The following is a 26923-nucleotide window of genomic DNA, read 5'->3' as shown; positions in this document are numbered from 1 at the left end:
GGTCCATCTTCAATTCCTCAAAGATCATTTCCATCAATTTGTCCTCAGACTCCGTCCAGGTCTCATGTGGAGATTCTGCAATTCTGTCCACAACCATGTTGTTCCGCCTTGATTGTCCCCCGAGATGGTCTGATTTATCTGTCATTGTTATCCTGGATTCACACACAGAACTTATGTCCTCTCTTAATGACTTACAGATTGCTGTCATCTTGCCATTCTCCTGTTTCAACTCATTGAGCTGACTCTGGGAGAACTGCAAACTGTTCTTCAGGTCCTGGACCTCACTGGTCAGGACTAGAGGGCGACCGATTAATTGGCATGGCCGATTAATTAGGGTCAATTTCAAGTTTTCATATCAATCAGCATTTTTTTACGCCGATTATGGCCGATTACATTGCATTCCACGGGGAAACTGCGTGGCAGGCTGACCACCTGTTACGCGAGTGCAGCAAGAAGCCAAGGTAAGTTGCTAGCTAGCATTAAACTTATCTTATAAAACACAATCAATTTTCACATAATCACTAGTTAACTACACATGGTTGATGATATTACTAGGTTAACTAGCTTGTCCTGCGTTGCATTTAATCAATGCGGTGCCTGTTGATTTATCATCGAATCACAGTCTACTTCGCCAAACGGGTGATGATTTAACAAAAGCACAATCGTTGCCCGAATGTACCTAACCATAAACATCAATGCCTTTCTTAAAATCAATACACAGAAGTATATTGTTTTAAACCTGCATATTTAGTTAAAAGAAATTCATGTTAGCAGGCAATATTAACTAGGGAAATTGTATCACTTCTCTTGCGTTCAGTGCAAGCAGAGTCAGGGTATATGCAACAGTTTGGGCCGCCTGGCTCATTGCTAATTTGCCAGAATTTTACATAATTATGACATAACATTGAAGGTTGTGCAATGTAACAGCAATATTTAGACTTAGGGATGCCACCCGTTAGATAAAATACGGAACGGTTCCGTATTTCACTGAAAGAATAAACGTTTTGTTTTCGAAATGATAGTTTCCGGATTTGACCATATTAATGACCTAAGGCTCGTATTTCTGTGTGTTTATTATATTATATTATAATTAAGTCTATGATTTAATGTTTGATAGAGAAGTCTGACAGGCAGCAGCAGACTCATAAGCATTCATTCAAACAGCACTTTACTGCGATTGCCAGCAGCTCTTCGCAATGCTTGAAACAGAGTGCCGTTTATTACTTCAAGCCTATCAACTCACGGGGAAGATTGAAAACAACAAACAGCAGGGATCTAGACAACCACAAACCCGGGACAATCCGCAGTCCTAGCCAGAATGGCTAACCGCGTCGCGGGCTGCGTTCAAGAAAACCCCACTAGCTTGATATGCAGCTAGCTAGCAGCTAAGCTAGCTGCAACGCCAAATAGCTCCTCACATAGATCCTTGGTCGGCAGGATCACTGGAAAGAGACAAGCAGTCCCAGAAACTGATTCCAACTGAATCACAGGATCCAAACTAAGAAGCTAGCTAGCTATCAATAACTTTCAAACAACAAACTTTCCAAACAAACAAAACCAAGCTCTTCTGCGTTATGGGGTATTATGTGTAGATTGATGAGGATTTGTTTTTGGCAATTTGCTGCCTTCGACCACAAGGCACTACAAAGGGTAGTGCGTATGGCCCAGTACATCACCGGGGCCAAACTTCCTGCCATCCAGGACCTTTATACCAGGCTGTGTCAGAGGAAGGCCCTAAAAATTGGTAAAGACTCCAGCCACCCTAGTCATAGACTGCTCTCTATGCTACCGCACGGCAAGTGGTACCGGAGTACCAAGTCTATGTCCAAGAGGCTTCTAAACAGCTTCTACCCCAAGCCATAAGACTCCCGAACAGCTAATCAAATGGCTATCCAGACTATTTGCACCCCCCTCCTCCTCTCTACGCTGCTGCTACTCTGTTATTATGTATGCATAGTAACTTTAATAACTCTACCTACATGTACATATTACCTCGACACCGGTGCCCTCGCACATTGACTCTGTACCGGAACCCCCTGTATATAGCCCCGCTATTGTTATTTACTGCTGGTATTTAATTACAAACTCATTATTACACGATTGTCTTTCTAAATTAAATCAATATCTTCACACAACTTATCATTCAGGTCTAATTTAATTTCAATTGTGAAGTAACTTGCACAATTATCGCGATTCATCCATTTGTCATTCATTTCAGTGAGGAGAGAGAGATGCATTAGTAGTTGGATGGGTACCAACGTCCTACAGTGCATTGTCTTAGAGGGTTAAGTTGGGAATAGATGTGTAAGAAAAACAGTTTAAAAGGCTCTTAATATTTGTGATTTGTGATTTTAAAAAAATATAAAAAATTCGGACAAATCGGCAATGTAAAATATATACAAACATTTTGGAAAAGTTAGGGAAGGAGCAGGATGTTGCATTTTTTGGGGGGCATTTTTTTACTATTTTTTTATCAAATCTAAAGTCAGTGGGCGTTGGCCTTTGGCGGATTTAGTGTAAAAAGGAAACAATAACATTTGGCCATGCAGTCCAACTTCCAATTTAAGCTAAGTACAGTTGAAGTCGGAAGTTTACATACACTTAGGTTGGAGTCATTAAAACTCATTTTTCAACCACTCCACAAATTTCTTGTTAACAAACTATAGTTTTGGCAAGTTGGTTAGGACATCTACTTTGTTCATGACAAAAGTCATTTTTCCAACAATTGTTTACAGACAGATTATTTAACTTATAACTCACTATATCACAATTCCAGTGGGTCAGAAGTTTACATACACTAAGTTGACTGTGCCTTTAAAAAGCTTGGAAAATTCCAGAAAATTATGTCATGGCTTTAGAAGCTTCTGGTAGGCTAATTGACATCATTTGAGTCAATTGGAGGTGTACTTGTGAATGTATTTCAAGCTCTACCTTCAATCTCAGTGCCTCTTTGCTTGACATCATGGGAAAATCAAAAGAAATCAGCCAAGACCTCAGAAAAAAAATTATAGACCTCCACAAATCTGGTTCATCCTTGGGAACAATTTCCAAACGACTGAAGGTACCACGTTCATCTGTACAAACAATTGTACGCAAGTATAAACACCATGGGACCACGCAGCCGTCATACCGCTCAGGAAGGAGATGCATTCTGTCTCCGAGAGATGAACGTACTTTGGTGCGAAAAGTGCAAATCAATCCCAGAACAACAACAAAGAACCTTGTGAAGATGCTGGAGGAAACAGGTACAAAAGTATCTATATCTACAGTAAAACGAGTCCTATATCGACATAACCTGAAAGGCTGCTCAGCAAGGAAGAAGCCACTGCTCCAAAACCACCATAAAAAAGCCAGACTACGGTTTTCAACTGCACATGGGGACAAAGATCGTACTTTTTGGAGAAATGTCCTCTGGTCTGATGAAACAAAAATAAAACTGTTTGGTCATAATGACCATCGTTACGTTTGGAGGAAAAAGGGGGAAGCTTGCAAGCTAAGAACACCATCCCAACCGTGAAGCACGGGGGTGGCAGCATCATGTTGTGGGGGTGATTTGCTGCAGGAGGGACTGGTGCACTTCACAAAATAGATGGCATCATGAGGCAGGAAAATTATGTGGATATATTGAAGCAACATCTCAAGACATCAGTCAGGAAGTTAAAGCTTGGTCGCAAATGGGTCTTCCAAATGGACAATGACCCCAAGCATACTTCCAAAGTTGTGGCAAAATGGCTTAAGGACAACAAAGTCAAGGTATTGGAGTGGCCATCACAAAGCCCTGACCTCAGTCCTATAGAAAAATTGTAGGCAAAACTGAAAAAGTGTGTGCGAGCAAGGAGGCCTACAAACCTGACTCAGTTACACCAGCTCTGTCTCTGGAGGAATGGGCCAAAATTCACCCAAGTTATTGTGGGAAGCTTGTGGAAGGCTACCCAAAATGTTTGACCCAAGTTAAACAATTTAGGCAATGTAGTTTAAATGTATTTGGCTAAGGTGTATGTAAACTTCAACTGTAATTATTTTTTTCATACTGACCAGAGTTGCATCTCTTCGAGGAGGTGGCTTTTGTCTGAGGATCGGGGAGCCTAGAAAGAAGAAAATTAGATTGTGATTTAAATTCTGTGAGTGTATTAGTTTAACAAACCGCTATGCCTTCCAATTCCATCTCTGAATGACAACTCACCAATCTCTATTCTGTGAGGAGTGATGCGGGCTATGGCTGGAGAGGCCGGTTCTGCTTTGCCCTTTCCGTCCACCAGGGCGGCACCAGGGCTGAAGTCCGAGCTAGAGCAGGGTATGGGCAGGCTGATCTGCCTCTTGGCCAGGGAGAGGGTGGTCAGGGGGGTTTCCTCTGTCTGGCCGTCCGTCTGCACGTCCTTCTCACTCAGGGCCTTTTTGTTGAGCAGGTTGCTGATCTCCATGATGTTGCCAATTATCTCCACAGGGCCAGTTAAGGGGTTCTTCTTATTACTACTACTACGGGGAGAGAAATCCTCCTTCACCTTCTTCAAATAGGAGGCTGGGGCCCAGCCCTCCTTATCCTGGTACCTGAGGAGAGAGGGAGGATGGAGGTAAAGGGAAGAGAGGAGGTGATTATGAGTGAGAATAACCATAATCAAGAGACAGCATAAACAGGCAACAGTTTATATTGTGGTTGGAGCACAAATCATGGCCTTACCTGATGAACCACCAGCCCTCCAGGTTCTTCTCGATGACCTCCACGATGACTCCTTTCTCAAAGGCGATCTCATCCTTCCCCTCGCTGGTGTATGGCTGCACCGTCATATACTTCTCCTCTGTCGGGCCACAGAGAGGGCGTGGGAACACAAGAGACTCACGTCAGTTTCATACTTACTACACTGCTTCAATAACAAAACATTACTCAAACAAATGTAAAATATGTAAACATTTTATAGGAGGTAGGGGAGACTGGGGTTGATTGTCACATTTTTTATCAATAAGTGTATTTCTCAGGACCAGTATATCTTACAAGACTATTTTCAATATTTGGAGAGACTAAGGTCTTGAGTTGAAATGGGGACCATTTTAATCCTCATAACGTATTCCAACATAGAATTATAAGCCATTAAACCCACGCTGCCACTTGTGACATCCGGCCCCATCCCGGGGTTGGTTGTCACACACTATAGGGTTGGTTGTCACAGTGTTTGCCATTTGTTTTTCAGCAACAATTGAGCCAATTTACGAAGTTTTAGAAAAAGTGAAGCCTTTATCTGAGAGAAAAAAAGTAAAGCCTTTATTTTTTGGACAGTATTTCTAACATAATAAAAATAAATACATTCAAATAAATTCAACATAATTTAGTATTTGCTTTGACATTGTAGTTCTTACTCCACTCAAATTGTAATATCAATGCTTAATAAAACAACAGTAACCATCTGATATTTGGATGAAAATGAAATATTTTAATAAAGATTAAAAAAGTAAAGCTGTAAACATTTGTGTTAACTACATTTTTTGCTGAAAACAAGAAATGCTTTTTCAAACAGGAACAGTTTGAAAAAAGTGTGTGTGAATGTGTGTGTGTGTGAATGTTGCTGACTCTCAGTCGGAATCGCATGACTCACAGTTTTGACAAGTAGGTACAGATTGGACCAAATCTGAACCAATCATAGAGTTTCACAAGTTTGGACAGAACAGTATACAGTGCAGTACAGTACAGTACAGTAGGATACAGAACAGTAAAGAAAGGTAAAGTAGACTATAGTTCAGTACAGAACAGACATGTAGAGTACAGCACAGTAAGGTAGAGTACAGTAATGTACTATATTATATCCTACGGTACTCTACTGAAATAAACTCAACTGTAGTGTAGTGTACTTTGTTCTACTGTACTGCACTATACTGAATTCAACTGCACTGTAATCTTATACGCTACTTTACTGAAATAAACTCAACTGTACAGTACTTGCTCTACTGTACTCTACTGAATTAAACTGCACCGCACTGTACTGTACTCTTATATACTGTACTCTACTGAATTAAATTTACATTTACGTCATTTAGCAGACGCTCTTATCCAGAGCGACTTACAAATTGGTGCATTCACCTTATGATATCCAGTGGAACAACCACTTTACAATAGTACATCTATATCTTTTTTTTTTGGGGGGGGGGGGGGGTTAGAAGGATTACTTAATCCTATCCCAGGTATTCCTTAAAGAGGTGGGGTTTCAGGTGTCTCCGGAAGGTGGTGATTGACTCCGCTGTCCTGGCGTCGTGAGGGAGCTTGTTCCACCATTGGGGTGCCAGAGCAGCGAACAGTTTTGACTGGGCTGAGCGGGAACTGTGCTTCCGCAGAGGTAGGGAGGCTAGCAGGCCAGAGGTGGATGAACGCAGTGCCCTTCTTTGGGTGTAGGGACTGATCAGAGCCTGAAGGTACGGAGGTGCCGTTCCCCTCACAGCTCCGTAGGCAAGCACCATGGTCTTGTAGCAGATGCGAGCTTCAACTGGAAGCCAGTGGAGTGTGCGGAGGAGCGGAGTGACGTGAGAGAACTTGGGAAGGTTGAACACCAGACGGGCTGCGGCGTTCTGGATGAGTTGTAGGGGTTTAATGGCACAGGCAGGGAGCCCCGCCAACAGCGAGTTGCAGTAATCCAGACGGGAGATGACAAGTGCCTGGATTAGAACCTGCGCCGCTTCCTGTGTGAGGCAGGGTCGTTCTCTGCGAATGTTGTAGAGCATGAACCTACAGGATCGTGTCACCGCCTTGATGTTAGCGGAGAACGACAGGTTGTTGTCCAGGGTCACGCCAAGGCTCTTAGCACTCTGGGAGGAGGACACAATGGAGTTGTCATCGGTGATGGCGAGATCATGGAACGGGCAGTCCTTCCCCGGGAGGAAGAGCAGCTCCGTCTTGCCGAGGTTCAGCTTGAGGTGGTGATCCGTCATCCACACTGATATGTCTGCCAGACATGCAGAGATGCGATTCGCCACCTGGTTATCAGAAGGGGGAAAGGAGAAGATGAATTGTGTGTCGTCTGCATAGCAATGATAGGAGAGACCATGTGAAGATATGACAGAGCCAAGTGACTTGGTGTATAGCGAGAATAAGAGAGGGCCTAGAACTGAGCCCTGGGGGACACCAGTGGTGAGAGCACGTGGTGCGGAGACGGATTCTCGCCATGCCACCTGGTAGGAGCGACCTGTCAGGTAGGACGCAATCCAAGAGTGAGCCGCGCCGGAGATGCCCAACTCGGAGAGGGTGGAGAGGGGGATCTGATGGCTCACAGTATCAAAGGCAGCAGATATGTCTAGAAGGATGAGAGCAGAGGAGAGAGAGTTAGCTTTAGCAGTCTCTGTGACACAGAGAAGAGCAGTCTCAGTTGAATGACCAGTCTTGAAACCTGACTGATTTGGATCAAGAAGGTAATTCTGAGAGAGATAGCAAGAGAGCTGGCCAAGGATGGCACGCTCAAGAGTTTTGGAGAGGAAAGAAAGAAGGGATACTGGTCTGTAGTTGTTGACATCGGAGGGATCGAGTGTAGGTTTTTTGAGAAGGGGTGCAACTCTCGCTCTCTTGAAGACGGAAGTGGTCAAGGATGAGTTGATGAGCAAGGTGAGGTAAGGGAGAAGGTCTCCAGAAATGGTCTGGAGAAGAGAGGAGGGGATAGGATCAAGCGGGCAGGTTGTTGGGCGGCCGGCCGTCACAAGTCGCAAGATTTCATCTGGAGAGAGAGGGGAGAAAGAGGTCAAAGCATAGGGTAGGGCAATGTGAGCAGGACCAGCGGTGTCATTTGACTTAACAAACGAGGATCGGATGTCGTCAACCTTCTTTTCAAAATGGTTGACAAAGTCGTCCGCAGAGAGGGGGGGGTGGGGGGGTGGAGGGGGAGGAGGATTCAGGAGGGAGGAGAAGGTGGCAAAGAGCTTCCTAGGGTTAGAGGCAGATGCTTGGAATTTAGAGTGGTAGAAAGTGGCTTTAGCAGCTGTACTGTACTGCACTCTGCTGAATTAAACTCTACTCTACTGTACTGTGCTGTGCTGTGCTGTGCTGTGCTGTGCTGTGCTGTGCTGTGCTGTCCAAACTTGTGAAACATTTATGTCTTTTCAACATCCAGAAAACAAGTCTTCAAGGCGTTTTTCAATGTCATTTAGCTTTTGGGTACATTGTTACAATGGGGACGGTTGTCAGATTGTGACAAGCAACCCAAACATCAATGTGACAACCATCCCTAACCCCCCCAATGCTAATTAAGATGTAATTTAGAAGATGTGATGTGTTTTATGACTGCTGCAAGATGAATTTGCCTCTCTGAGGACATTAAAAGTTTTCTGAATCTGAATAACCTTGGAACTCACAAATAGGCTTGGAATAAAGCTCTCCCTTTCCTCTCTTCAATAAAAGTTGAAGAATGGATAATATTCCTTAATTAACTATTAATTAAAGAAATAACAAGCATTTTAATATTTACTTTCACCAATGAAAAATGTTCCTCTCACCTCAATGTTTTGTGATCCTGACCTGAATTGACCACACGGACGACCTCTCCTATAGAGGATGCACATTTTTATCTTGAAATTATAACATAGCACCCAATGGATTTTGAGTAATAAACATTGTGACAACCAACCTGTGAGACAACCAACCCCAGTCTCCCTACTGCAACAATGGTATAAACATCTCAGAGGAAGTGAAATGAAATCAAGACATATCTAGGAAAACTCAAGGGGTGTGAATACTTTCTGAAGGTACTGTATCTAGGCTACAAATATAGACATCTGTAGACTTCATGAAATGTCTCTGTGTGTAGTTCAGATGTGATTGATTCTGTCAGATCCACAAAGATATCCAGCATTTTACTATCAAAGGCTTCCAAGAATCAGGGACACTGTAATTAAATGCCTAGTTAAATAAAGGTAAAAAATAATACAATTAATATGATGTGAATCACTTCATACTGAAAATGCCTTCCTGCAGCAACTGACAATTACCTTGACTTGATGTCATGATAGTTGATTACTCAGTGTAAATATGGGACAAAATAAACTCACAAACACTAGTCTTTTGAAATGAGGAAAACAGTTCTAACCCACTGGGCACACACTGGTTGAATCAAAGTTGTTTCCACGTCATTTCAATTAAATTATGTTAAACCAACGTGGAATAGACGTTGAATTGATACCTGTGTCCAGTGGGTAACGACAGAGTGGACTAATGGCATGGTGGCGGTCAGCCTCTGTAAACTCGGCTGATGATAGAGAGCAGAGACGCCATCTTGATTTGTAACTTCCCAAAAGTCCAGAGGGCACGCTCAGTGACAGTACTTCCTGTCATTACAGACCAGAGGTCTCATCTCATCACACCGTAAAACACAGGCAGGAGGAAGGAATGTTGCCCAGCAGAGTAAAGAGAGAAGAGGGGATATCCTGTCTGCATGTCAAGACCATTTGAATACCTCTGGAATCACTGGATTCCTATCTGATATCTGTCTCCTTTCCTCTGCCCATGTTGAGTCTCACTTAGGGATTTAAAAGAACCGAATAAGGATATAGTTAAAATTCCTATTACTTTCAAAGAAATAGGTCCATGTACAGCCGTGTAAATAGAACCGAAAATGCCTCTTCCTGTATGCTTTGTTTTCCTCTGCACTGACCTATGGGACCTCCGGTCTCTCTGTTTAAGGCCTGGTAGGGCTCTCTGTACAGGGGCAACCCTGTTCAACCTTCCTGAGCTCACATTCACCAGCAGGGGGGAATCTCTGAATCAGATATTATGTTAACCACAACATGCATCGCTTGCATAACTTTTATACATTATTTTCCTGCAGTCAGCACTATTTCAGCTTTTCTTTTTTTACAGGCGAGATTTCGTTCCTGCAGTGGAAAAATCTCTTTTTACACCAGAGGCCGTACATTTTTTGTGTGCACTGTGGACACTGTTGCCAAGCACAAACCTTGGGCTGGACTCAAATAGCTTATCCTCACTCTGCTGTCAGCAATCCAACTGCATCCCCTGTCAAAAAAACCTGGCTCGAGGCAAGACTAATGTGTGCAAGCACAAACACTTTTCACACATTCTCCGAAAGATGAATAAAACTCTTTACTGGCCCGTGTCCATCGGCAGACCTGCTCGCTCTTAACACCTCCAGTCGATAAACGTCTGTCTTTTTAACTCCTTTTGAATAGTACACACAGTGTATTTTGAAAGAATTCAGACCTCTTGACATTTTTCACATTTTGTTACGTTACACTCTTATTCTAAAATGGATCAAATATTTTTTTCCCCCTCATCAATCTACATACAATACCCCACAATGACAAAGTAAAAACAGGTTTTTAGAAATCTTTGCAAATTTATTACAAATAAAAAACAGAAATACCTTATTTACATAAGTATTCAGACCCTTTGCTATGAGACTTGAAATTGAGCTCAGGTGTATCCTGTTTCCATTGATCATGCTTGAGATGTTTTTACAACTTGATTGGAGTCCACCTGATTGGAGTCCACCTGATTGGAGTCCACCTTTCCATGATTTGGAAAGGCACACACCTGTCTATATAAGGTCCCACAGTTGACAGTGCATGTCAGAGCAAAAACCAATTCATGAGGTCGAAAGAATTGTCCGTAGAGCTCCGAGACAGGACTGTGTCGAGGCACAGATTTGGGGAAGGGTACCAAAACATTTCTGCAGCATTGGTCCCCAAGACTTTATGGTAGAGTGGCCAGACGGAAGCCACTAATCAGTAAAAGGCACATGACAGCCCACTTGGAGTTTGCCAAAAGGCACCTAAAGGACTCTCAGACCATGAGAAATAAGATTCTCTAGTCTGATGAAACCAATATTGAACTCTTTGGCCTGAATGCCAAGCGCCACGTCTGCAGGAAACCTGGCACCATCCCTACGGTGAAGCATGAGGTGGCAGCATCAGGTTAAAGTTAAAGGTTAAATGAAAAATACAAAATAAATGCTGTGGGGATGTTTTTCAGCGGCAGGGACTGGAAGACTAGTCAGGATCAAGGGAAAGATGAACGGAGCAAAGCACAGAGAGATCCTTGAGCACTCGGGACCTCAGACTGGGGCGAAGCTTCACCTTTCAACAGGACAATGACCCTGTACACACAGCCAAGACAACACAGGAGTGGCTTCGGGACAAGTCTCTGAATGTCTTCGAGTGGCCTGGCCAGAGGCCGGACTTGAACCCAGTCGAACATCTCTGGAGAGACCTGAAAGTAGCTGTGCAGCAACGCTCCCCATCCAACCTGACAGAGCTTGAAAGACTCTGCAGAGAAGAATGGGAGAAACTCCCCAAATACAGGTGTGCCAAGCTTGTAGTGTCATACCCAAGAAGACTCAAGGCTGTAATCGCTGCCAAAGGTGCTTCAACATAGTACGGAGTAAAGGGTCTGAATACTTATGTAAATGTGATATTTCCTTTATAAATGTTTAAATTTTTTTGCAAAAAAATTATAAAAAATCTGTTTTTTACGTTGTCATTATGGGGTAGTGTGTGTAGATTGATGAGGAAAAAAACTTTTATCAATTTAAGAAGAAGGCTGTAATGTAACAAAATGTATAAAAAGTCAAGGGGTCTGAATACTTTCCGAAAACACTGTACGTGTTCATGTTTAATTTGCTCGTAAAAAGCCAAACAAAGTGGCAAAATATTTTATGTGGCCTACCAAAGTCAATTATGCTACGACTTTTAGATTGTTGTGTAGCTATAGCTGTAATTCAGAAAAGATTGGAGTTGCACATACCGGTGAATTAAATTGAACTGCTTACATGAGGCAATCTTATTATATACTGTAATATAATTTCACTCAATTTCCAACACTGAAATAAAAGTTGCTGACTTCATCATTGATTTCAAGACTACTACAGTTGTGGCCAAAATTCTTGAGAATGACACAAATATTAATTTTCACAAAGTTTGCTGCTTCAGTGTCTTTAGATATTTTTGTCAGATGTTACTATGGAATACTGAAGTATAATTACAAGCATTTCATAAGTGTCAAAGGCTTTTTGACAATTACATGAAGTTGATGCAGAGTCAATATTTGCAGTGTTGACCCTTCTTTTTCAATTAACTTCTGGGCCACATCCTGACTGATGGCAGCCCATTCTTGCATAATCAATGCTTGGAGTTTGTCAGAATTTGTGGGTTTTTGTTTGTCCACCCGCCTCTTGAGGATTGACCACAAGTTCTCAATGGGATTAAGGTCTGGGGAGTTTCCTGGCCATGGACCTAAAATATCAATGTTTTGTTCCCCGAGCCACTTAGTTATCACTTTTGCCTTATGGGAAGGTGCTCCATCGTACTGTAAAAGCTGTTGTTCGTCACCAAACTGTTCCTGGATGGTTGGGAGAAGTTGCTCTCGGAGGATGTGTTGGTACCATTCTTTATTCATGGCTGTGATCTTAGGCAAAATTGTGAGTGAGCCCACTCCCTTAGCTGAGAAGCAACCCCACACATGAATGGTCTCAGGATGCTTTACTGTTGGCATGACACAAGACTGATGGTAGCGCTCACCTTGTCTTCTCCGGACAAGCTTTTTTCCGGAGGCCCCAAACAATCGGAAAGGGGATTCATCAGAGAAAATGACTTTACCCCAGTCCTCAGCAGTCCAATCCATGTACCTTTTGCAGAATATCAGTCTGTCCCTGATGTTTTCCTGGAGAGAAGTGGCTTCTTTGCTGCCCTTCTTGACACCAGGCCATCCTCCAAAAGTCTTTGCCTCACTGTGCGTGCAGATGCACTCACACCTGCCTGCTGCCATTCCTGAGCAAGCTCTGTACTGGTGGTGCCTCGATCCCGCAGCTGAATCAACTTTAGGAGACGGTCCTGGCGCTTGCTGGACTTTCTGGGGTGCCCTGAAGCCTTCTTCACAACAATTGACCCACTCTCCTTGAAGTTCTTGATGATCTGATAAATGGTTGATTTAGGTGCATTCTTACTGGCAGCAATATCCTTGCCTGTGAAGCCCTTTTTGTGCAAAGCAATGATGACGGCACGTGTTTCCTTGCAGGTAACCATGGTTGAAAGAGGAAGAACAATGATTCCAAGCACCACCCTCCTTTTGAAGCTTCCAGTCTGTTATGCGAACTCAATCAGCATGACAGAGTGATCTCCAGCCTTGTCCTCGTCAACACTCACACCTGCGTTAACGAGAGAATCACTGACATGATGTCAGCTGGTCCTTTCTTGGCAGGGCTGAAATGCAGTGCAAATTATTTTTGGGGATTCAGATCATTTGCATGGCAAAGAGGGACTTTGCAATTAATTGCAATTCATCTGATCACTCTTCATAACATTCTGGAGTATATGCAAATTGCCATCATACAAACTGAGGTAACAGACTTTGTAAAAAAGTAATATTTGTGTCACTCTCAAAATGTTTAGCCACGACTGTACATTCAAGTGCAGAAACTGAGTAACAACAAGATGATAATTTTTTTTGGTAAGTTTATCTTCTAGCATAAGGTTAAATCTGTAACTGCTGCAAGCCACCATAGTGGATGTGAAAACCTGTTTAGCATTGTAATGACATGGCTGGACTGTTAATTCGCTGGATAATAACGATGTTAGTGATTATTGGGTGTGGATCATGACGGTGTAGCAGACAGCATACAAGACAATACAGTAGGCATCAGTTGTAGGGTGGCAAAGCGAGGGTATTTTACTAGAAACTTTAGAAGTTTATCAGTAAACTACCAGGTAACTTTCAAGGATTTTATGTAATTTATCACAAGACATCTAGTGGCCCTTTTGGGTACGTCAGATTATCACAGGTGTCTGTAAAATGATTTAAAAAAACTAAATAATAATAATAGAATGACAAAGCCGTAAAACATTATCCTAAATATAAACCATCAACTTAGTGAATACCATTGGTGTTTAATATGAGGGTTTGACACACTTTTATGGATTTTACCATGTAAATATGTCTTTGTTGTAAATGTTATGACGCCAAACTGATAGCAGTTGTGAAAAAAAGTAAATAGTTGGAAGAATGAATTGAAAATAATGCCATTATTGATTAGATGCTTTTTTAAAATTAATTAGGCTATTTTCTCTTTATATCCACTAGAAACTCAAGTATAAATTATCTAAATTAGCATAGATTGCCATAGATTACTTGAAGATTCTGTAAACTTTGGTGAATTAAAGGTAGCTTTGCAACCCTAATCAGATATGAGAGAAGACAGGACAAGGTACAACGGGGACAGGAGAAGAGGACAGGTGAGGGGTCAGAGGATAGAGGGATGAGGGGTGTAGGAAGATGAGGAGGTGGGCACCCTGTCTCAGATCACCTCGGCTCTGCTGCCTGCTGACCATTCCCCCCAGGGTCCATCTCCGGTCCAGCCTCTTCAGACGGGCCTTGCGTCGTTTAGTGACTGAACCACGCACATGGTGACCAGACACAAACACACACACAAATGGGGACAGAACATAAAAGGCAGGCACATATTTCACAAACGACATGGATTCAACTGTTATTAGTTAGTCACATGGCAAACATGGAAACAAAAACACCACATTGCAATGGAAGGACTGGACAGTGATGGGGTGAATGAATGTTACACAGGAAATGTAAGCCATGGACATCTTCTCTGTGGCTGGTAATTAGCGTGGATTGTTAGCATGGTTTTCCCATCCTGTCCTGCAGGAGCATCTGGGGAACACATTGCTGCTTGGGAATAGTTTGCAACTAATAGACCAGCTGAATTCCTTTGGCAGCAGCCACAACAGGTCTATAATTGTTGAGAGTTTTTGTTAGTTAAATGCAGGAGACGGGAATGATTAGGAGCTTCGGAGGGATCTTTTGTCACATTCCAACACTATAAACGGCAAGGCTTATATAATTATCTAGTTCAAGGAAAAGATTTCCATCACTAAACCAGAGCACTAATCTCAACGTTTAGCATGAAGTTGAGATTTCAGGCAAAAATTGAGAGGTACGTACACTGGGAGCTGAAAAACTGAAATTACAAACTTGTATTTTTCAAAGTACCTGCTCAAAAATATAAAACATCTGACCCACATACTCCTCCAGAACACTAATGTCAGAAGACAGATTGATAACCATTATATTGGATGAGTCAATCTGAGAAGGCCTATCATAGGTATTACAGAATAAAAACAAATGATAAAATATGACCACCCCAAGTAGGAACATATCCAAGTGTTTCTCATTAATGTGACAGTCTTTCTCCAATGAGGAAGAAATTCCCCATTTACACTGTCATATCCTCCAGTCCAAAAGTCAACATCTTCAGCTGAAGCCATATAATGTGTTCCAAGTCCTGTTCGCCACAAGAGCCCCATCTCAATGAATGTGTCTTACAGAGTGCTATGGAGCACAATCCACAGGGCTGACAGAGAGAGTTTATGGATCCTGAGGTATTCCCATGACTGATTAGACACATAAATGCTAATTACACTGACAGATTGTCCCCTGACCGCTCTGGCAGCGTCTGCTATGTGCGTGTGTGCGTGTGCGTGTATGCATGTGTGTGTGTATGCCTGCGTGTGTGGGGGCACAGTTGTGAGGTTTGCGTAAATGTGAAAATCCAGAAAGCTGTCTCACTAACAGAGAGATTCATTTTCATTCTTTAAAAAAAAAAAGTTTATAAGGAATGGATATGCATTTTGGATGCATGCCTTGAGAGAAAGAAGCCCATTGAGAATACTTTGTAACTATTGGACTAAAGAGGCTAATTCATACATTATGTGCTGTATGCCATCTCCTCTCTCCTCCAGTCAAAAGATCTACAGTGCCAGAGGGGATGTACAGGGCTGGCGCTAGAACGAATCAGTTGGACGGGCATTTGATTTCCATAGGGAGGCACGTTTTTATTTTTTATTTTGGTATGGGTTTTATAGTAAAGATATGTAATTTAACTGTAAAAATGTATTACCTTTCAATGTGGCATGAACACAACCAGTCATGATGTTTTCATTTGATTGTCAAACAAATCACTTCAAAAAGTAGGTTACCTTCGGACGTTCATCCAAAATAATTCCACAATCAAAACAGTGCACTTGCCAACTTTCCTTATAAGTGGCTGAAACTTTGTCCCCGGAGAAAGCATCCAAATGAGTGAAACAGCGCCCCACTGCCTTACTATATGTAGCCCATGTATCTGATGCCGTCTGGCGAAAAACAGTATGACATGCCACAGTCCTTTTAGACAGACAGCATAAGATACATGGGCTACAAATACTGAGACAGAAGGGTGCTATTTCGCTCGCTCAGATGCTTTATCAGAAAATTATTTGTCTTTCTGTCGGCGAGCATCTCAGTCAAATAAATTATCAATATTTATATATTTTATTGTGAAGGGCAAGAAGGTACGGTAGGGCGAGCCAGGCCCCCTAAGGCCCGCCCATAACGCCGGTCCTAGGAATGTGGGTCACAGTGTTTTGGAGTCGACACTCGTTACAGTAAATGCTTGTTTTGCCAGAGTGCTGGAAAATCTGAATGTTTGCTTGGAACAGTAAGATGCAAGTAAATGATTTCCATCTTTAAAGTTGCCTACTGTAAAATAATGACTAAAACAGTTGTGGCCTTTTCCAAGATACTTGCACTTGTCTGTGAGAGAGTGGAGAGTGAAAATGCTAAGGCACTGATCAGTCTTTATGAATTTATCTCAGGGCCTGGAATAATTAACATCAGACATGACTTTACTAGCAACAGACTCACATAAACATCTTCCTCACAGCTCAATCCCTACACTGAACCAAACACCTCTTTCATTCGTTCACCATCCAAACTCCAAGGAGGTAACCTCTTTTTAGTATAGAATTTCTACACTGCTACTGTAGAGTACAGTATGTCACTCAGTGCACCTCAGCCCAGAGTTGTGGCTTAGGCCCTGGCAATCCTTCTCCAGCCTATTTACTCAGGGCTGAATCTGGAGCTTGTTTAGGGGTGCTTATAGTGGATAACAGCACAGAGAAGGGTGTTCTCACTGGACGAGGGACGTGAGCGTCAGTCAGCGGTGGGTCGGGGGTGGGAGTCAGACTACTGTACCCTTTTAGAGATGGGTGGGGGGGAGGTTGTAGGTCCCTAAATGTCACCATGTTGCTAGAAGTGACGAAGGCTAACATGGTCGGTATTGTGGTGCAGCTTGAATACTAGATGTATTGTACAAGCTTTCTTCCTGTATTCAAAGTGGTGTGGAGCTCTTACCTTCCCCGGACTTGGAGGCGCCCAACTCCAGGTCATCTCGTGTGTTGCTGTGGGTGTTCAGGTAGGTGGCAGGGACCCAGCCCTGCTCTTCCGCTGTACTGACAAACCACCAGCCTGGGGGCGCAGAGAGAGGGAGGTCAATGGAGGTACTGTAAGGTAAAAAGTGATCATACAGTACCTGGTAAATTACTGGTTATTCATTGCCTATTGGAATAGACCCCTACCCTGACAATTCCAATTATAGAACAGTTATTTAGGATTAAATCAATTACCGTTGGGACTTGCCTTAAACAAGACAGATTTTGTGGGATGTTCGTTCAAAATGACTAGCACAGCATCTTTCAGTACGGTTTATAAAATAATCTGATAAAGGACTTTAGAGGAGTTTTCCTCCTCCATTTCAAGAAAAATGTCTGTTCTAGTTTAATAGACCCTGATTCAATTATTATTTTTTTACCTTTATTTAACTAGGCAAGACAGTTAAGAACAAATTCTTATTTACAATGACGGCCTACCCACCCGGCCAAACCCTCCACTAACCCGGACGACCCTGGGCCAATTGTGCACCGCCCTATGGGACTCCCGATCTACACAAAATACATGTGTACGTGTGTGTATAGTGCCTACAGTATGTTATCATGTGTGGGTGTGTATTTGTGTGTCTGTCCCTGTGTGTGTGTGTGTGTCTCTTCACAGTCCCTGCTGTTCCATAACGTGTATTTATCTGTTGTTTTTTTTATCAGATTTTACTGCTTGCATCAGATACTTGATGTGGAATAGAGTTCAATGTCGCCATGGCTCTATTTAGTACTGTGCGCCTCCCATAGTCTTTTCTGGACTTGGGGACTGTGAAGGGAACTCTGGTGTCATGTCTTGTGGGGTATGCATGGGTGTCTGAGCTGTGTACTAGTAGTTTAAACAGACAGCTTGGTGTATGTCAATACTTCTCACAAATACAAGTAGTGCTCAAGTTAATCTCTCCTCTACTTTGAGCCAGGAGAGATTGAAATGCATATTATTCATGTTAGCTGACTGTGTACTTTATAGTCTCTATCCCCAAGCCCAACAACATCACATCTGGTTTGGGATGTCTTTGTGACGACATAAATCCTGATTTGGCCTTGTTAGCCCTGACTTTCATCAACATCAATCATAATTTAAATGGGTGGGACGTTACTGGCAAAACAGCTTAAACCTCCTCAACGTCTTGCTTGATTTTATTTATTTCCTTGGGATATGACTGAATTACTCAGTCAGTTGGATACCAGACAAAGGTCTGAGTGAAAGGTACAGTACTGAGCATACACAGCACAGCTTCATCGAACAAATAATGTAAGAAAATATTGATGTTCTAAGTGCATGGAAATAAATGATGTATTAAAATGAACAGTGAGATTTAAGTTCCAGGGCTTGCGAGTCACGCGTGTTTGGGTCCATTTCTGAGCGATACGGTCACTCACAGAGTGGATGTGAAACAATACATAGACCAGTGTTTTCAGTGCCTGACTGGCTACAGCCAGTAACCTTGATCGCTATTAACTTTTTTGCACGAACCCCAGGGCTGCTGCCACGTAGGCTAATCAATACCATTTCTCTGTCGCTTTGCTCTGGAGAGGTCATGGCTGTTCTCTGCAGGAGAATGAAGTGACAAAACCCCCTCGTTAAACCTCCCCTGTGATGTGGCGCTCCACGAATGCTCTATTTGTTGTGGTAACCGGAATCCAAGATGGCTGACAGCTCTTCACAACCCTCATAAAGAAGACTGGAGGGTTCCATGGAACATTCACTGCTTCTCCAACCTCTAGGAGTTCACTGACTGTCTTGTGGAGCAATGCTGTGAAATGTAAATACTTACTTGCCTAACAATATTTATTAGAGCTATGTAAGCTAAAACTATGTCAATAGCTATGTAGACTATGCGGAGTTGGAAGAAACTGGAAGACACAGTATCTTCAACCTAGTTCCGTTTCCCCTGAAAACCGGGTGTGGGGACTACACTCAGATGTTTCTTTTATGCCTGCTGCATTAGCTATGAACCTATGTGATATATCACAAAACACTGCACTTTACAAACATGTAAACAGACCACAGAGAGCTGAGGTACAGTACACTATGATGTTGGTCATGTCTGATATGCAAGTCTGTAACCTCATGAAAGCCTATGGGACAGTCCTCACCCAAACCAATCATGGAACATAATGTTTTCAAGATCTATTATGCAATTTTATATCGTCCAATCAGGATTATTCGATAACAGACAGACAGATAGCAATTATAGGTATCAGGGTTAACCATGAGTTGATGATGACGAGAGTCAGGGTCATTTAGAGGGAGAGGACTGCACTATAACACTTTGCTACACTACAAGCGGTTTAATGTCTTTGCCACATTCAATGAAACAAGTTGACAGGCAACAGTTGCAGTGCTTCAAGGACAGAGAGCAGGGATAATTATTAATAATTACAAATAATTTGTAGATGGCAAATTGACCGCAAGAAGCCCAAACAGATATGTTTGACTAAAACATAATAATTTCAAACCTTGCTTTCATTTGTATACGATCACGTGTCTCTCTATTTTGTGTGGGAATACTTGAGAACAGATTTCTTAAATTAAAATCACTTGGAGCTGATTTCCTGGTGTTTTTAGTCTATTATGTCCCCCCCAAAAAACTCGCTCAGAAAACTTTGAGGGACAAATAAAACCATGCGCGGGCCAAAAATCGGCCTGCGGGCCACCAGTTGGGAAACCTGACAGAGGCTGGGGCTAGGTTGAATATTGATTTAAAACAGGGAATTGCTTTATAATTTACAGAACTTACAAGCTGTTAGTTTGATGAAGAGGGATCCAAAACAATTGAACAGAGTGGTATTAAGATAGATTAACAACAAAGATGTTATTTGCCAACCTAGAATATCACCTATTTAATCTATATACATGGGTGAGTTGTTTAATTTGAATTTACCAATTCAACCACACATGCTGCAGCAGCTTTTAAATGTACTTTACATTGACTTTGTGTGGGTCCAGAGACTAGAAGGCTGTTTAGATCTGGCCCTGCGCCCCCACATTGGCAAAGGCTCAAGGCCCTAACAAGCCATGTAATGTGTTCATTCTTTACACCAAAGCTGTGGCTTCATACAAATCCTGCGCCAATAAATTAAACGGAGAACTGAGAGCTAAAATAAATAAAATCTTGTCTACAGTACTTAGGACCGGAGCCTTTAAAATTCAGCCGTTTTGCTACCACTTGTATAAGGCACGGTCGGAAGCTTGTCCAGTATACTGTCATAGAAATACATATTTTCTTCTTCTGCTATATCTGCAACAAGGAGCCAAACACCCAGCGTCAATAACTATCACATGGGTATCTCATGTTGGCAGTGGTCAAGTGTCTCAATCCAGCAAACCGGAAACATTCCCAGAACATTAGCTAAGATTCCCATTAAGTTCCAGTTAGGGTTTTATCTAACATTAAGATGTTTTTTGTTTAAAATGAAATATCCTTGAAATATTCCCCTAACATTTACTAAAATGTTGTGCACAACATCTGTAACAACCACCAAAGTACATTCCCCAAAAGTAATCATTAGGTTTCTAGGTACACACAATGTACCAGTAATATTGTCCAAGCAAACCAAAATTGGTCCTGTAAAACTTCCCAAAACATTCGTTAGGCTTCGGGCAAATGTTCTCAAAACCTGTCCAGTCGTGCTAATGATTATACAATGATTATACAATATTTATATAAAACATTTGCCTGATGTTGCAAGAACGTTCCCAGAACACATATTGTCTGTTCTTTAAAGGTTCCCAGTATCTTTCTTTAGGTTGTCGAAACATTGTATTGATATGACGAGCTAGGTTCCCAAAACACTAAAACTGTGTAGTTATGCTGACATTCAGCAGATGTTTGTATCAGGGTGCACAACATTTTATTTTGATGTTGCTATAATGTTTACAGAACAGACTTTCTGATTTCTTTAAAGGTTCCCAGAAGATTTAATTAGGTTGTGGGAACAGTGTGGGTACATTACAAGAGAGAGGTTCCCAAAACACAAAATATGCTGAGTCGTTTTGTCATAAAATACACAGTGTTACAAGTACACCTCATATGAAGAGGATGGGAACATTTTAATAACTCAAAAATGGTGTTGTGTCCTGATTGACCATATTAGACAACAACAAAAAACTACATCACAGCTATCCCTTGGTGGTGCAGAGTTAATGATGTGACTGCAGAGTTGAAGACTACAGGTTCAATTCCACATCGTCTTTTACCATGTTTTCTTTAGACCTTTTAAAAAAAAATGTTTTTATTGAGGCTCAGATATAATCTACTAAAAGATAGGATGTCTTTATTTCATCCAGATGTATTAATCCAGTCATAAATGCAAAATTTAGACAAACTTTACCAAATTAAACTGTGTAAAAGTGTACTGTTCAACTTTTTTAAAACACACCCGATATAATTCCTACTTCGAGTTGCTTGATATGTTCCCCCCCAGACTTATTTTACATCATCTGAAAAGCAAAAGCGACCCTAGATCAGCAGTCAGTCCTGAATACCTTATAAATATAGGCCCAGAAGTATGCAGCATTAAAAGAGGATGGGTGAAATGATGGTGAACAACCCAGTTAACATTATTTCCCTGGATTAATTACATCAGCAACATACCACCCTGCATTCCACTGCTGGCTTACCTCTGAAGCTAAGCAGGGTTAGTCCCTGGATGGGAGACCAGATGCTGCTGGAAATGGTGTTGAAGGGCCAGTAGGAAGCACTCTTTCCTCTGAAAAAATAAATAACCCAATGCTATAATAATATCCCAAAGCCCTCAGGCAGTGATTGGGGACATTACCCTGTGTAGGATGCAGTTTTAAGGTGGGATGTTAAATGGGTGTCCTGTGGTCACTAAAGATCCCATGGCACTTATTGTAAACAAAGGAAGCATGGAATTCCTGATTGACCATCCTGCAATGGCTATACTGAAAAAGAAGATGTACAGTGGCAAGAAAAAGTATGTGAAAACTTTGGAAATACCTTGATTTCTGCATAAATTGGTCATATCTTCATCTAGGTCACAACAATAGACAAACACAGTCTGCTTAAACTAATGAAACAGTTATACATTTGTCTTTATTGAACACACTGTGTAAACATTCACAGTGCAGGGTGGGAAAAGTATGTGAACCCTTGGATTTAATAACTGGTTGACCCTCCTTTGGCAGCAATAACTTCAACCAAACGTTTTCTGTGTTGCAGATCAGACCTGCACAAAGGTCAAGAGGAATTTTGGACCATTCATCTTTACAAAACTGTTTCAGTTCAGCAATATTCTTGGGATGTCTGGTATGAACTGCTCTTGAGGTCATGCCACAGCATCTCAATCGGGTTGAGGTCAGGACTCCAGAAGGCGTATTTTCTTCTGTTGTTGATTTACTTCTTCGTTTTGGGTCGTTGTCCTGTTGCGTCACCCAACTTCTGTTGAGCTTGAATTGGTGGACAGATAGCCTGACATTCACCTGCAAAATGTCTTGATAAACTTGGCAATTCATTTTCCCGTTGATGATAGCAAGCTGTCCAGGCCCTGAAGCAGCCTCAAACCATGATGCTCCCTCCACCACACTTTACAGTTGGGATTTGATGTTGGTACGCTGTGCTTTTTTTTCTCCATACATAGTGTTGTGTGTTCCCTCCAAAACAACTCAACTGTAGTTTCATCTGTCCACAGAATATTTTGTCAGTAGCGCTGTGGAACATCCAGGTGCACTTTTGTAAACTTCAGACTTGCAGCAATGTTTTTATTGGACAGCAGTGGCTTATTCCATGGTGTCCTCCCATGAACAAGATTCTTGTTTTGTGTTTACCGTATCGTAGACTCGTCAACAGAGATGTTAGCATGTTCCAGAGATTTCTGTAAGTCTTTAGCTGACACTCTAGGATTCTTCTATAGACAATTTGTCTTACCGTGTACTGATGAACATCAAGGCTTTATGCAACTCAACAATTCTTAATCTTAGGTCTTCTGAGATCTTTTTTGTTCGAGGCATGGTTCACGTCAGGCAATGCTTCTTGTGAATAGCAAACTCAAATTTTGTGAGTGTTTTTTATAGGGCAAGGCAGCTCTAACCAACATTTCCAATCTCGTCTCATTGATTGGACTCCAGGTTAGCTGACTCCTGACTCCAATGAGCTTTTAGAAAAGTCATTAGCCTAGGGGTTCACATGCTTTCTCCAACCTACACTGTGAATGTTTAAATGATGTATTCAGCATAGACAAGAAAAACTAATAACACAGACATTATTGTATTTAAGCACACTGTTTGTCTATTGCTGTGACTTAGATGAAGATCAGATCAAATTTGATGACCAATTTATGCAGAAATCCAGGTAATTCCAAAGGGTTCACATACTTTTTCTTGCCACTGTAAGAGATATTCCCTGGTGGCGCAGAGGATAAAAGACTAGGCTTGGAAATCAAATATTGCAGGTTCAAACCCTACATGTGCAGAATGTCAACATACTGCATGTAGTGTAAAGAACATGGTTGTGTTTTGTATGATTAAATGCTGTTCAAATGTCCTATGAAGAAAATGCCATGTGTCTCTATATCACCTTCAAATATGAATTGCCATTAAATCTGGAGAAAAACATAATGGGGATGTCATCCAATCTGCTTTCTTATTCTTTAAGTGGCTACAAATGTGCATGCAGAGAATGTTGCGGTAATAGTAGATAAAAATCGAATAACATTTTCTAAATGTTCTGAGAACCTCCAAGACCAGGGCAAATGTATATTGCTTGAATATCAATGGAATATTATGTTAAACCTAAAACAAATGTGCTATGGGAGTCATAAAAACAGACTTATTTGGAAATCGTGGAACATTGTGGAAATGGTCTGTGCAACATTTTACCTGATAAAATAAGGGTAAAATAAAATCCTATGTGAATATCACAAAAATATTCTTGCAACAGACAACTCTCATAGCTTAATTCAATGTACTGGGAACCTTCAAAAACTTAGACCAGGTGTTCTGCCAACATTATAGGAATGTCCTGTGCAACCTAACTTAAACATTGTATGAATGCAATCACAACTGAGCATATTTTGTGTTTTGGGAACATATCTCTTGTAATGTACACACACTGTTCCCACAACCTAATTAAATCTTCTGGGAACCTTTAAAGAAATCAGAAAGTCTGTTCTGTAAACATTATAGCAACATCAAAATAAAGTTTTGTGCATCCTGATACAAACATCTGCTGAATGTCAGCATAACTACACAGTTTTAGTGTTTTGGGAACATAGCTCGTCATATCAATACAATGTTTCGACAACCTAAAGAAAGATACTGGGAACCTTTAAAGAACAGACAATATGTGTTCTGGGAACATTCTTGTAACATCAGGTGAATGTTTTTTGCACCCTAAAAGAAACATTAAGAATCATCCGCAAAACTGGATTTCTTTGGGGGGAGGGAACATATCTTCTGTGATGTCCCCACAATGTTCCCATCAGACTGTTCCCACAACCTAATGAAACATTATAGGAAACTTTAAAGAACAGATTAAATATGTTCCCGGAACATTCTTGCAACATCAGCCAAAAGCTTTATACAAACATTCAATTTTGATTTGCTGGGAAGTCAAGAATGAAATTGTTAAGAATTTACAGATCAAATTCCCAATTTCATATTGGCTTGCCAGTATAGGGAACGTTTTCATTTGCACTTTTTTAAATGGACAGCTGTTGAAATCAAAGCAAATATGGGAATAAGGTGTAGAAATGTGGTACCTTAATTTGAAAGTGCTTAGCTAGATGTCTGAATATACATTATGAAAAGAAACACTGTCACTTTAAGAGATTTGAGTAAATAAAAGCTGTTATTGATGGCTAGGACTGCCTTGACTGTATTTTTCAACCTTGTTCCCATATGGCAGGTGCTTAGGCTGAGTTCAATGATCCTCAAGAGGCAATAAAAGTATTTGGAAACACATGCCCACTACACAAGTGCTGATTTCCTTGCCAACACAGGTTTATAACACATATGTGCAAATGACAGGAACCCCAAAAAACATACTTTTTTCAGCGCCTGTCTCTTGTCTTTCAGTAATAAATACTATTAATATACCAGTGCTACAACTGTTTCTGTTGCATTTTCGAAGGCACATTCAAGGTGTTTTGGCAAAATGCCATCACTAAATAGCTTAATTCTGTCAGTATATCTACCGTATATCTATATCTACCGTCTCTATCAACATCCTCATCTGTCTGTATATCTACTGTATGTCTGTCATCTCTATCAACATCCTCATCTGTCTGTGTATCTACTGTATGTCTGTCATCTCTATCAACATCCTCATCTGTCTGTATATCTACTGTATGTCTGTCATCTCTATCAACATCCTCATCTGTCTGTATATCTAACATATGTCAACATCCTCGTCTGTCTGTCTGTCTGTCATCTCTATTAACATCCACATCTGTGCCTCCTGCAGCTGTATGAATCTTTATCATCTGTGACACCGCATCTGTGTCTCTGTCCGCATTACTAGTTGTGCTGAGGAAGCAATGGATAAAGCAAATATTATTTTATACTGTAGTGCCCATCAACTAGCTTTTAGGAGCGAATTGCAAGGATCCATTGCAAACACGACAAATAATCCAAAGAAACTACATTCACTTAAATTAGAAGTAATTTCATAACGTTCATGTCCAGGTCCATGTAGTGCTTTTCTCCTCATCTCCCCACTGAGTTGTGCTTAGTTCTGTGCCCTCTCCTTTAGGTCGGTGGTTCAGTGAGACAATAGTGAGACAACAGGGTCAAACCCACAACTCTCTGGTGGAGTTCTTCTATTAATTCACTGAACCTTTAGTCTGTTAACAAACTTAATGATGGAATCCTCAGTAGGAGGAAAGAGCGCCACTGGCCACCTCACCACCATTGTTATTGCTTTTGTTGATGAGATGATCAGCGTGCAATGATGTCCGAGGGGGGAAAAAAAACTGTTGGTTGTTTGCAGTATCTTCTTTGTTAGTGTAATATCGCAAACGGATGTGGCTGTTTCATCATTGAGGATTCCAGATTTAAATGTCACAACTTTACGGCAAACAATACAAATGGTTTGTCTTGACAACTTTAGTGGTTATAATGCAAGGAAACCATGAAAAAAGTCAAATAAATTATGTTGCGAAGTTTGTTTGCCATAGCCCACAGAGTTTATACAGGATGTACTGAATTAAAGGATGCGGTTGCCAACTATCTAATTAGGATTTTAACACCTAGACAAAATGCCTATGTCAGCCTGATTTACACAGCTTGAGACGCACAGCTACAAAAACACTAACAAAACGCATATGGAGAAAAAAACTTCCCACTGAGCAGCTACTGGTTGAGCACACACTGGTGATGTGGAATCAACATGGAAAATGCATTGGATTTGAAAAAGAACATTGACATTAGGGTAAAACTTCAACTTAAATTCAATGATTTAAGCTGACAAACGGGTTGTTGCGTCAATCTAATTTCAACGTAATCATCAGAACTATGTACATTGAGGGAAAAAAGTATTTGATCCCCTGCTGATTTTGTACGTTTGCCCACTGACAAAGAAATGATCAGTCTATAATTTTAATGGTAGGTTTATTTGAACAGTGAGAGAGAGACAGAATAACAACAAAAAATCCAGAAAAACACATGTCAAAAGTGTTATAAAATGATTTACATTTTAATGAGGGAAATAAGTATTTGACCCCC

The 26923-nt window shown here is 41.3% G+C and overlaps 1 protein-coding gene across 3 annotated transcripts in view; it reads right to left on the bottom strand.

Moving 5' to 3' along the window:
• LOC106577017 (SH3 and PX domain-containing protein 2A) overlaps positions 1–26923 on the bottom strand; it is a 102961-nt gene that overhangs the window by 10792 nt on the left and 65246 nt on the right. The window contains exons 8-12 of one of the 3 annotated variants that reach the window (XM_014154660.3): positions 17159–17272; positions 14262–14360; positions 4679–4796; positions 4184–4548; positions 4036–4085 (exon numbers count right to left, since the gene is read on the bottom strand). In XM_014154660.3, coding sequence (XP_014010135.1) covers positions 4036–4085; positions 4184–4548; positions 4679–4796; positions 14262–14360; positions 17159–17272 — 746 coding nt within the window. The remainder of the gene's footprint in view (positions 1–4035; positions 4086–4183; positions 4549–4678; positions 4797–14261; positions 14361–17158; positions 17273–26923) is intronic. The other 2 variants (XM_014154661.3, XM_014154662.3) reach the window with 2 other exon arrangements.

This window comes from Salmo salar, chromosome 18, assembly GCF_965601325.2.
Source record: "Salmo salar chromosome 18, fSalSal1, whole genome shotgun sequence".
Lineage (NCBI taxonomy): Eukaryota > Metazoa > Chordata > Actinopteri > Salmoniformes > Salmonidae > Salmo > Salmo salar.
Note: the sequence above shows the minus strand (reverse complement) of the source record. Positions and strands in the feature narration are given on the sequence as shown.